This window comes from Schistocerca piceifrons, chromosome 1 (genome assembly GCF_021461385.2).
Source record: "Schistocerca piceifrons isolate TAMUIC-IGC-003096 chromosome 1, iqSchPice1.1, whole genome shotgun sequence".
Lineage (NCBI taxonomy): Eukaryota > Metazoa > Arthropoda > Insecta > Orthoptera > Acrididae > Schistocerca > Schistocerca piceifrons.
Genome location: NC_060138.1, coordinates 470,102,953 through 470,114,999, shown reverse-complemented (window position 1 = coordinate 470,114,999; position 12,047 = coordinate 470,102,953). Strand labels below are relative to the sequence as shown.

Genomic DNA, 12,047 nt, shown 5'->3' with positions numbered 1-12,047 from the left:
CCCATTGGAAGGGCAAAGATTTGCAACAGTAGACGAGATAAGAGAAAATTCTCAGACATCAGACGGCACTTCATGCGATCCAGCAAGAATCATACAAAGACTGCTTCCGGAAGTGGAAACGACTTGGGGGCCAAAACTTCCTTGCAGATTGAAACAATGTGCCAGACCGAGACTCGAACTCGGGACCTTTGCCTTTTGCGGGCAAGTGCTCTACCACCCAAGGTACCTAAGCACGCCTCACACCCCATCCTCACAGCCTTGCTTCTGCCAGTATCTCGTCTCCTACCTTCCAAACTTCACAGAAGCTCTCCTGTGAACATTCTAGGCATTGGGACCGGTTATCAGTTGTGGAGGAGAGTATTTCAAAAGCAACCATGCACAATAAGTAAAAGGTAAGCATAGAAAAATTTTGTGTACAAGTTCTGGAATTTTTTGAACAGACTTTGTATGTAGTCTGTGGTAATGATCATGTAATGTTATCACATTTCTGTGAAGATTAGGAAAGCTGCTATGACAGAGGTGCTGGTTTACATTGTGATCGTAGTAGGTGCAAACTGTGGCGATTGACTAGTGTTTGTCGTGTGTAACTTCCACAGGGACAAAAGTTTTGAAGAGCATTGAATGAGACAAAGAGTTGGTTTGGTTAATAAAGGTGTGATTTGGTCTACAATGTTCTGCTCTCAGGACACACAAGATCGGAAGACTTGAGACTGTTATATACGTACAAATCCCTGGAGACCTAAATATTTTTCCTTAAATTGGAGTTTTGCATAGATACACAGGACTGACAAAGAATCATAATTCAAGTATGTACAGGTGATGCAAGAGCTATTTAATTACAAACTCATCTATAATAAGCTACAAATTTAGTGGCCTCCTCCTCCTCCTCCTCCCCTTCTTAATTTTAGTCGCCACCACCTACTACTACATAATGTTCGTCAACTAGCATTTCACACATCTCTCACACATTCATCTTGGACGTGGAAGTCAGAATGTTGTCATCATAAGCAATAAAATCCAGGAATGTCACATAATCAGGGACATCTTTGATCCTTTCCCATCCTTCTTTAGGAGGAATATTGTCTTCAACAGCAACTGACATACCATGACCGGCCTTTGTGAAGCAGTTTAACATAGTCTGTTGTGTTACACAATTCCAGGTAGTAATAAACAAATGCATAGCCTGCAGAATGTAGAATCTCAATACTTTTTTCCTTTCAAGGAATGTAATTGACTTCAGGACAACTGCTACTTTGTATCTGGCTTTAACAAAATCTATTAAAGGATGTATACGCCCCAGGAATTTTTTCATCTGGGAAATACCTGGGATTATTCTAGGATTCTGGGAATTTTTTGCCACTTTAGTTTTATGTTAAATTTCCATGATTATTGCTGGTAAGAACTGATACTGTGACAAATAATATGACTAGCCCGTACAATCAGAATAATACTGCTGCAGTAAAACATAACCGAGAGAACAACAACAAAATAAAACTTCAGTTGCAAAGAACAACAAATCACAGTGCACATACAACCATGTACCTACAGTAAAATGTGTTAGAGGCGTTCCGCACGGGATAAGCCGAGCGGTCTAAGGCGCTGCAGTCATGGACTGTGTGGCTGATCCCGCCGGAGGTTCGAGTCCTCCCTCAGGCATGGGTGTGTGTGTTTGTCCTTAGGATAATTTAGGTTATGTAGTGTGTAAGCTTAGGGACTGATGACCTTAGCGGTTAAGTCCCATAGGATTTCACACAAATTTTGTTAGAGGCTTGAAGAGAAAGTACCAAGAAACTGCATTCGATGAGCATGGTGTCCCAACTGTTTACATTTCTAGTAGGTCACGGGAAAATAGTACGAATGATGGTTTGAGAAGCGTTACTTTCACAGTAAATTTCCTTTTATGCAAGATGAATTATGTTATTTGTAAGAACGTGTGAGATGACTTTCTTAAGTCATTGAGCGTTTGACTCTTTCAAAACTTAACACACGAGAATCAACCACTTCGAAAAAATTCATTCCTAGCAAACCAGCTATTTCTGCCGTCATTTAAAGTTTTGCTGGCACATTTGTGTTTGATTTGTCTTAAAGGCAACAGGTACTTAAAAAGACCAGTCTTCAAGGTTAGTTTTCCATATTTATTGTAATACCTTCATAGGTTACAAATTATACACTAACAATGACAAAAAGTGTAATTATACTTAAAGTTCAATGTGAATTCTTGAGCAATTTCACACTTAATCACCTTTCCTACAGGAAAGTAGAAGTGCACGATGGAACATGCATTCAGCCAGGTAACCCACAAAATGTTCGGTGCACATCAGTGAAATATACAATCATGCTTGTCAAAAATATTCTGCTGCTGCATCTTAAGCTGTGCTCTTAGGATCCTGTTTAACCACACGCTCGGAAAAAACAGCAAACCTTTTTTGAGGGCCAATACTCTATGCAAAAGCTTAGCTTTTCTTGATGAAAAATACATCTGGTAGTTGTATTCCGCGAAGCAAGAATACATATTATCATGCCATATTTTTCTGAATTCGAAGTTTAATGCCAGGCATCTCGGAGAACTAGTATGTCCTCTTTTTCCATATCATAGCATGGGCATCGCACTTCTTAAATGTCGGTGTTCTGTGTTCAGAAACTACCGTACTGTATTTGCTAAACTTCCAAATCCCCCCCCCTCGTGAGTGCCAGGAAGTTCTATGCCAGTGTATGAAATCATTGCCATTCAAATTACTGGTATGTTTTGCAGCTGCAAAGGAAAATATATTGTCAATTAACATGGAAAAATGTAATTTCGTCCAGGGTGTTGTGTATTTTCATTGGGAAAAAGTGCATTTTCAACGTGAAAAAGCTGTATTTTTAACCGGGAAATCCAGGTATTATTTTTTCTTTTCCACATTTACATTCTGTAATGTGCCCAGGTCTGGAGCATGTAGATGACTTCTGCAGTTCAGTGGAGTTTTTGTGTTTGCAAACACATGGGAGATTTAAATTTCCCCTTTATCAGTAAAGGCAACTTCTCCATCTGCCACTTATTTACATACTATAGTGCTGCCTTTCTTTCTTTACTTTTTTTCCCTTATTGGACTATGTCTGTGCAGGAAGTAAATTGTAAAACAAGCCATTTGAACCTGTGTTAAAAGCTTCTCTGGACTCAATCCTGTATTAATTATGGCAATGTAATGTTCTTCAAATGATTTACGCTTCCTTTGTCCACAGCTTCACTCTCCCCATCTGCACTGTGAAATAAGAGATTATGCCTTTTTCTATGGTTTTGCACACTTAAATCTGCAACACACATTGTCAGGGCAGCTTGCTGCACTTCCTTGTGCAGTATGTTTCAATTTGCAGGAATGCTGTCATTTCTCATTCTATGAAACCATTTTTAAAAAATGGATTCTACATCACAGAACGTTAACATGCTAATTTTATTCCTTTTGTATCCACAGGAACTGCTAGCTTCTGCATTTAACACTGGTTCCTTGTTTTTGAGAATGCCACACAAAGGAGATTGCACCAAATCATACTTCTTTGCCATGCCGGAAAGTATTATGTTGTGATCGTCTTCAACATTCTGGGTGATTGTCAAATTTTCTGAATCGTAAGATTTCCATGTTTTCAGGCCGTAACCCCACAGGAGTCAGACTGATGAATTCGACAGGAACAAAGACAGCACTTCACAGTTTGCATTCCGTTACTCAGTGATGACTCTGGTGTCAGGTGGCATACCAGGCAGGAAGGAAATCGATTTCGGATTTCTTCAACATTTTTTCCGATATTACCACAATGGAATTTGATCTAGATACATGTTGGCTGACTCAGTTACTATGTACTGCTGTCATACAACATGAAAGACATGTTTGAAACTGAAAGAAATCAGAAACTCACTCAGAAATGTTACGAATTACATGAAAACTGGAATTTAATTTGTAGAAAGTTTCATGTTTATTCCTTAAAAGCAGAATTTTTCTTAGTGTAGAGTTTGTTAAAATCATGGAAGAATGGCATTGTTCTTGTGGCAGTTTCGCTGGGACTGAAGGAAATATTCGTTAAAAGTGAGGGGGCCCCCCCCACCCCGTAAACCTAATTGAAACATTAGAAGTGCGCACTCACTCACACACACACACACACACACACACAAGGAAGTGAACATTGTAGCCCAGCTTTGGAACTGGAATCCTCCGTCAGAGGAGGGAAATGAGCTGTGAAAGATGAGGAAAGCATGTGAAGTAGATAAGAACATTCAATCTTGGAAGGCTCTTTCTCTGCTGTCCCACTCTCTCCCTTTTAAAGTAGTAGATGATCATAGCAAAATGAAAAGACAGTTTGTACGTGGAACTAAAAACCCCTTGAAACTTGGATTCTGTTCACTTCAACCATACTTCTACCACATGAGCTATTATGAAACATGGCCTTTACTGGAGAGTTTCTGCAAAACTACAACTTTTCTTTGTTTTTGTGTGCACTGCCTGTTGTAGTGTATGAGCAATTTGTTTGTATGAATGTTTTATAGTCTTTTGTGTTACCAGAATTGAATGAAGAGTGGAGATAATTACTTCTTCTGTATTCTAGTGCATAAACTTACTCATCTCATCCTGTTACCTAGTCTGTGATGATGGACTTGAGTTTGTGATATAAGGGGCAGTCAAATGAAAATAAGACAATGGAAAAAAAGAGTAGGTAAGCTGATCATTATTTCAAAAGCAATCGCCATGGGTATTAACATATTTCTCCCACTTAGAGATGAGACAGTCAATGCCTTCATGGAACTGTGATGGTACCCAGGTGTGCACCTCTTCATCTGAAGCAAATCAGTGGCTTCAAATGCCTTTCTTCAGGGCTCTAAAAATATGGAAATCACCTGGGAAGTGAGTGGGACTGTATGGAGGATGTTTAAGGGCTTCCCAACGAAATTTCCCAGTGGCACTACATGTTTCTAAGATTGTTTCGACTGCATTGCAGAAGTTTCGCTGGGAAACCCCTATGCAACATCCATAAAGTCCCGATTTCACCCCATTTGATATCCATATTTTTGGAGAATTGACGAAAAAAATTTGTAGCCATCGATTTGCTTTGGATGAAGAGGTGTGCACGTGGGCACAACTTTGGTCCCATAGGCAACAGCAAACATTTTTCCATAAAGTCATTAACCATCTTGTCTTGCAGTGAAATAAATGTGTTAATAGTTATGGTGATTACTTCTGAAATAACAAACAGTATACTTACTTGTTTCCATCAGTTTTATTTTCATTTGACTGCCCCTTATCTCTGTATATAAAATGCTTTGTCCTGACTGGCTGACTGTGACTGACTCCTCATTGCCCAGCCCAAACTGCAAAGGCGAGAACCTTAAAGTTTGGAGAGGGTGTAGATCTTACAGTATAGGCATCATTGAAGAAGGAGTTGTTGGAGATTCCATTCCTGTGGGGGTGAAATAGCGGATGAAAGGCTTCGTGAAAGTATGTTGCTATTAAGGGAATATTGAATGCGGAACTATGAAAACTGGTATTTGGTTTCTCAGTCGGAAAATAAAAAAAGTACCGGTTCCAGAATTTTTGGAAATTCAGCCACGAGGGGGGGAAAATAGTTGGTGAAAGCGTTTTTGAAAATAACTAATTACTAAAGAACTGCTAAAGGATTTTTAAGGCTACATCTATGACAGTTGGTAAGTGATGAAAATTTTTAAGAAACTATTTCATTTCATTAAAGTTAAATTTATGAAAATTGGTGTTTCACTCCTTGGTTAGATATAAAAAAATATTGTTTAGGGGATGAAAGTTGCTATGAAAATATCTCCACAAGAATGCAAAAGGTATGATTAACAAAAACTCTGGACTCCAGATACCAGAATCACTTTTTGGCCAAAAGTACATTTAAAAAAGACCATGCTTACATGGTCTTAATTAGTGTGAAAAGCATAGATTGTTTTGCAATTTGTTAACAACATAAAAATGTGATTTAAAAAATGCATAGGATTTTCTTCTCCGCAGATCCATGTACCAGAAGAAGGAAAGCCCAGTATATACAGCCGAAACCAAGAAAACAACACAACGAAATATCCAGATGTTCTGTCCAGGTTGCCAAAAATACTAACGGAAGGAGTTAAATCTTGCATATTAGACTGTGAAGCTGTTGCTTGGGATCGAGAAAAAAAGCAGATTTTACCATTCCAGATTCTTAGTACTCGCAAGAGGAAAGTGAGTATATTTTGGTTGTTCAGTTCAACAGTGTAAAATACTTCTTAATTTTTGCCCATGGGCAACTATGATATCTGATCTTATCAGAGTATGACATGGAATATTTATAGTGAAGACATTATATTACTCATTCTTTAGTTTGACTATGTATTTCAGTTCAGTACATTTAGTGCACATTGAATCGTTTGTCAGAGCAGTTCAGTTATGTCTGTAAGCTGCATTCACTGTGATTCAAGTTCTTTAGGGTTGTGTCTCAGTTTGTGGTATGTAAGACAGTTTCAGGGTGTAATGAGCTTCACATTAAATTGACACAAAAAATGATATATTCAAAATAAAGTACCTTCTGTATGGCACCCTGTATATTCTGTGTAGACTTTTGACTAATTGCATTGCAGTTCAGTACTTTCTCTCTCTCTCTCTCTCTCTCTCTCTCTCTCTCTCTCTCTCTCTCACTCTCTCTCTCTCTTCTTTAGTGTTCCATGTACATCTTCAGCACTGGTGAAAAGTTAAATGACTGACATACCTTAGTACATAACTAATAACTTACATAGTTCCTTGTAAAATCAGCTGAGATTGTTTCTCAGTTACTGTGACCATAAGACCCAGGAAGACTGTAGGATATGATAAACCATTGTTGTTCCGTCAACGTCATTTTTTATTGAAGCATCATACATTAAGTAAACAAAACAAATAAGATTATTTTGGTGCACCTGTCTTGCTTTTACTTAAGAGACAAGAGTTTTGTAGTTCTTACCAAGTGCAACATTGGAAAATCTGGGATAGAATAACAATATGAATTCAGATATATTGCCACTCACCACACATAGAGAAGAGATGTGAAGCAATGGACAGGCAATTTACAAGTAGTGTGTTGAATAAGCTATCAGACAAAGTCATTTGTCAGATGTAAAACCCCACACTCATATTTACATACACACACAACACTCGCACCCAAGGCCACTATTGCCTTGGCCTTATTTTGTCTAACAGTCTGCTTTTAAATCTACTTTCAAATGTGCTTGTCCACTGCTCAATGACTCCTCTATGTGGTGAGTAGTAATCTATCCTAGTTCATATTCTTATCAATCACAGTGATATACTTTGCAAATAGTTCCTTTGTCTTTGCAAGATCTACCTGAATTACTGCTCAGTGTGCTTTGCGGGTGATGGTTCCAGATATTCAGTCACGTCACTACCAGCAACTCAGGAAATGTTGAGGAAGATCTGAAATACTGAAAATGAAAATACAAGTTTACAGTCCCTTGGATTGCCTTTTATTTAAGTTGTGATACAATCAAACCATTAAAGCATAATGACTAATTTGTTTTCCCATTGAGGCTCTCCCAGCCTTGTTGTATACTACATTAACACTGACTAAAATGTTAGGACTTTCACTCAGCAAAACTCTTTAAATTACTCTGGTTTAGTGCAGTGGTGTTAACCTGCTCCCTATTGCGTGCTAGTGGGCAGCAGTCAGTAAGGATTTAAAAACCATCTTCATTGAGTTTTCATAAAATTATGACATAACGTGTTAGGTAAATAATTATTGTTATGTACTTTAAGTTGTCGTATCTCCACTTTATAAATCTTATAAAGTAAAGTTTCTTTCCAACTTTATAAACCACAGTTGCTGTGGAGACATTGGGTTTGAAAATTTGTCTGCTAACAGAGATACAAAAGTAGGCAGTGGGTAAAAATGGTTTACAACCCCTGGTTTAGTGCGAGAACATAAACTTTGCATGTCCGCCATTCTGTTTTGTGAGGTTCAAATAACAAAGCATCATTAAAACTTAAATACTTGGAAGTACAAAAAAAGTTCTACTTATTTCAATTCAAATGTTTTGTCATTATATGCTCTCCAGTGCTTGTCAAAAACTGTTCATTAATTTTGGCCCCGTTGTGGCAAATAGTGAGGGCTGAGATTATTTTAAAATTTGACTGTGCCTACCATCTTCCCCAGTAGAACAGTTATAACTATTTCATGCTTGATGTCAATTATTACATTGTGTGTTTCTTTTAGGTTAAATTATTCATTATCAAGGAAGTAGGGCATGGAAGGTTTATTTATTTATTTATTTTTCCCCCAAACCAGGATGCAACGGAATCTGAAATCAAAGTACAAGTGTGTTTGTTTATGTTTGATCTACTGTACTTAAATGGAGAAGCCCTTGTACGGAAACCTCTTTCAGAAAGACGTAAGCTTTTGAAAGACAATATGAAGGAGGTTGAGGGTGAGTTCCTCTTTGCGACAAATCTGGATACCACAAAAATGGAAGAGGTGGAAGTATTTTTGGAAGAATCTGTGAAGGGTATTTTAATTTCCTTACCTAGTTCTGGTAGTTGTTACTATATGCGTAGTTGCGAAAATACAAGCAGCTGGAGAGACAGCTGCTTAGTAGCTTTCCCTATGTCAAAATGTGTGCCCATCTCATTTTCCAGGAAATTGTGAAGGACTTATGGTAAAAACATTAGATGAAGAGGCCACATATGAAATTGCAAAGCGATCAAGGAACTGGCTAAAATTGAAGAAGGATTATCTTGAAGGTGTGGGAGACACTTTGGATGTAGTTGTCATAGGTGGTTACCTTGGGCGGGGTAAGAGAACTGGGACTTACGGTGGTTTTTTGCTGGCGTGTTATGACAAAGAAAATGAAGAATACCAGAGTATTTGTAAGGTATGTTTCATATATAAATAGTAATTTCTTTATTTTAGCCATGTATATTTTTTGTCAATGTATGCTTGATATGGGTAATTTTCATTTCTTCTTTACAGATTGGAACTGGTTTCAGTGAAGAAGATCTACAGAAGCATACAGAATTCTTCAAACAACATGTAATAGATAAGCCACGCCCATATTACAGATATGACAGTAGCCATGAACCTGACCATTGGTTTGATGCATCTCAGGTGTGGGAAATTAAATGTGCAGATCTTTCCCTTTCCCCAGCACATAGAGCTGCTTTAGGCATTGTAAGTAATATGATGGTTAAATCAAAATTTTATGTTCAGGTGGACAAAATGTTAAATGTGGATTATACTAAATAATGCTCATGGGTTGTAAGAAAGATGGTGCACTCTTAAAATAATTGGAGTATACTTTTGGTTGGAAGAGTAAGTATTTAATTCGATGAAAGTTGGGAACATGATATATTTTATGGTTAACTAAATGCTTTAAGTCATCACTGTCTGCAGTTTGCAACCCATAGCTGTGTCTGCTTGAAACAAGCCTCTCCAGCTTCTCCTCTCCTCCCATCTCATTTCCCTCTCCACCATGTGTCATTCTTATCTTTTATTCGCATACTTCTTCACTATTTATGTTCCACTTGTCTCTCGGTCTTCCTCTAGTTCTCTTGCCTCCTATTGTCATTTCATGAGACTGTCTTGGTATTGTGTCAACTCCCATTCTTTTAGCATGTCCTTGTTACTTTAATCTTCTCTTTCCTATCTTTCCTTACATGAGCTTTTCTTTCACTATTTTGTCACTGTCTCACTCCGTACTATATCCATTCTGCTTACTCCTGCCCTGCATTGTTGAAATTTCATTTTGCAAGCTTTTATCCCACTCAGCAATGTTTTCTTCATTACCAACACTTTTAAGGCACACGGGGGTACTAGGACATAATGTGCTTGGTGTAACATTTGTTTGCATTGTGGTGGTACATCCTTGCTCTACATAGGCTTCTTACACTCTACAGGAATCCACATGCTTGCTTTCCTCTTTCACCAATCTCCTTATCATTCCACTTGCTATCTTTCATCGCACATAAGTGCCTGCCTGTGATTCATTGGTAGTGGTAGCAGTAATTACGTACAGCAACAATAACACCATCAGCTGTCATGTATTAGTTTTATTTAATTGCAGCAATTTTCTGTGATACAAACTTCTAGCTTCGGGTTCCTCTGCAAGACAGGGTAATCACACTTGAAATGGACATCATAACTATATCTAATAAAACGAGCAGAAACAGTTGGCATGTGCATACCTTACCCTGTATGGTGTGTCTGGTTGCAATTAAAAAATACTAGTCTGCAGAGTCTATTGTTGTTACACATAAATAAAACAGCTGCTGTCCCATTATCCATTAGGAGATGGATGTACGGAAATTAGCAGTAATTTGTTTGTGGCAGTATACTTACCAAGAAGGCAAGATAAAAATTATTAATTTGTAGTGAAAAGATTACATCTGGAGGATCATCTGCCATTTAGTGTGATTACTCTCACTTAATTTCTTTATATCGTGCTCCAGATGAATGCTGGGATGATTCCTTTTGGGATGGTTATGACTGTTACTTTACATAAATCTGTCAATAATGTTTTCCATTTCATGTGATTCAGCTTTAGCAGAATCTAGCTACATGTAAGAAAATAGCATCCCAAAATTTACTTCTGATAGAATGAAGCTTTCAACAGTACTTAATTTGTATAATTTGTCAGGATAGTCTACAAAAATATGCCACCATGAGTTTACCACTATGAGAAAAAATGGACAACATTAGCATTTTTGTTGTTCATACATTTTTAGTCTCCAGGTAACAGCATTTTTCTTGCAGGTTGATCCAGAAAAGGGAGTGTCATTACGTTTCCCCAGGTTCCTTAGGGTTCGAGAAGACAAATCAGTGGAGGAGGCCACCAGTGCATCACAGGTAGTGTCTTTGTTTTTCCTCATGTGATCATATGCTCATTGTCAATTTTCAATGAAAATCTAATCCTGATGCTTTATCTGTGTCATCAGGTTGCCGAGATGTACAGAAATCAAGACCAAGTAAAAAATCAGGGAGGATCTACAAAACCAAATGAGGAAGACTTTTACTAGTGAAAGCATTTCTAAACAGATTTTATAATATTGTTTTGTATTATTGTATGAAAAGTACCTGTTGTGTGAGACATTTCTTTATTTTTGTAGTTTACATTACTGTTTTATAATACACAAAAATTCCCTCACTTGTAAATGACAAGTTATGCGAAAGTTCAACTTTCCTATTTTAACCACATTTTGTATAAGAATTTTAAGAAACTACATTTTTTAGAAAATGGAAATATTATGTGGACAAACTCATTGATACTTCCATATATATTGTTTCTATGATGTTGCTGTCACATCCTTCCACTTCTCTCTCCCCCATTGTAGCAACCTGTTGTCATCCATGAGAATACAGAGGAAGAAGAAAAAGTAATATTGATACACAATATTGATGTCACAGGTTGAGAGTAGTTCAGGACTAGAACTCACAAATAAACTTGAATAGAAATTCTGCATCACGTGGCTGAACCAGTTAACAGTGGTGGTCTTGAGTTCACCACTATCTTGAAACTGCAATTTTGTTCTGAGCTTACAACATCTACCTATAAGCTAACAACCACTTACTTTTTGAATATGCACAATATAACTTTAGGTTACAAGTTATGTAATTTTCATCCAAATTGAATGTCATTGAGAATACCATTCCCAGGTTGATCAATTTTATTAAAATTTGTGTACAGGTGAAAGCTGTCAATCTGCTGGAAGCTGCTGCAGTATGCTGTTGTGAACAGACTTTTTAGGATACCCAGATTATCCATAGTACTGTCCATTATACTGCTGCTACTACTACTGCCAATGAAAGTGACTAATCCATTTGGTTGTGAGTGTCTTGTTGGTGGCAGGAGTAGATACACTGTTTAAAAAAAAAAAAGCAGTGTAAGCGGACAGTCCAGAGTACTACTCTCCCATCCTTCTTACCAACAAGTATGAAGTGCTACTTGGACTGAGCCTGTCGAACTTGTTACTCACATTGGAAGGCTGTAAACATCCCATATCTGTTTAAAGCAGGTGCAGAAGAGGGCTCCGACATGCCTTAGAGAAATG

At 37.6% G+C, this 12,047-nt stretch overlaps 1 protein-coding gene across 3 annotated transcripts in view; it reads left to right on the top strand.

Annotated features, from left to right (window-relative positions):
- Positions 1–11,239, top strand: part of LOC124798501 (DNA ligase 1) — a 130,125-nt gene extending 118,886 nt beyond the window's left edge. For all 3 annotated transcript variants that reach the window (XM_047261959.1, XM_047261950.1, XM_047261943.1), the window contains exons 13-18: positions 5,994–6,200; positions 8,293–8,509; positions 8,640–8,875; positions 8,974–9,171; positions 10,753–10,845; positions 10,935–11,239. In XM_047261959.1, coding sequence (XP_047117915.1) covers positions 5,994–6,200; positions 8,293–8,509; positions 8,640–8,875; positions 8,974–9,171; positions 10,753–10,845; positions 10,935–11,015 — 1,032 coding nt within the window. In that variant the 3' untranslated portion in view covers positions 11,016–11,239. The remainder of the gene's footprint in view (positions 1–5,993; positions 6,201–8,292; positions 8,510–8,639; positions 8,876–8,973; positions 9,172–10,752; positions 10,846–10,934) is intronic.
- Positions 11,240–12,047: the final 808 nt, after the last annotated feature.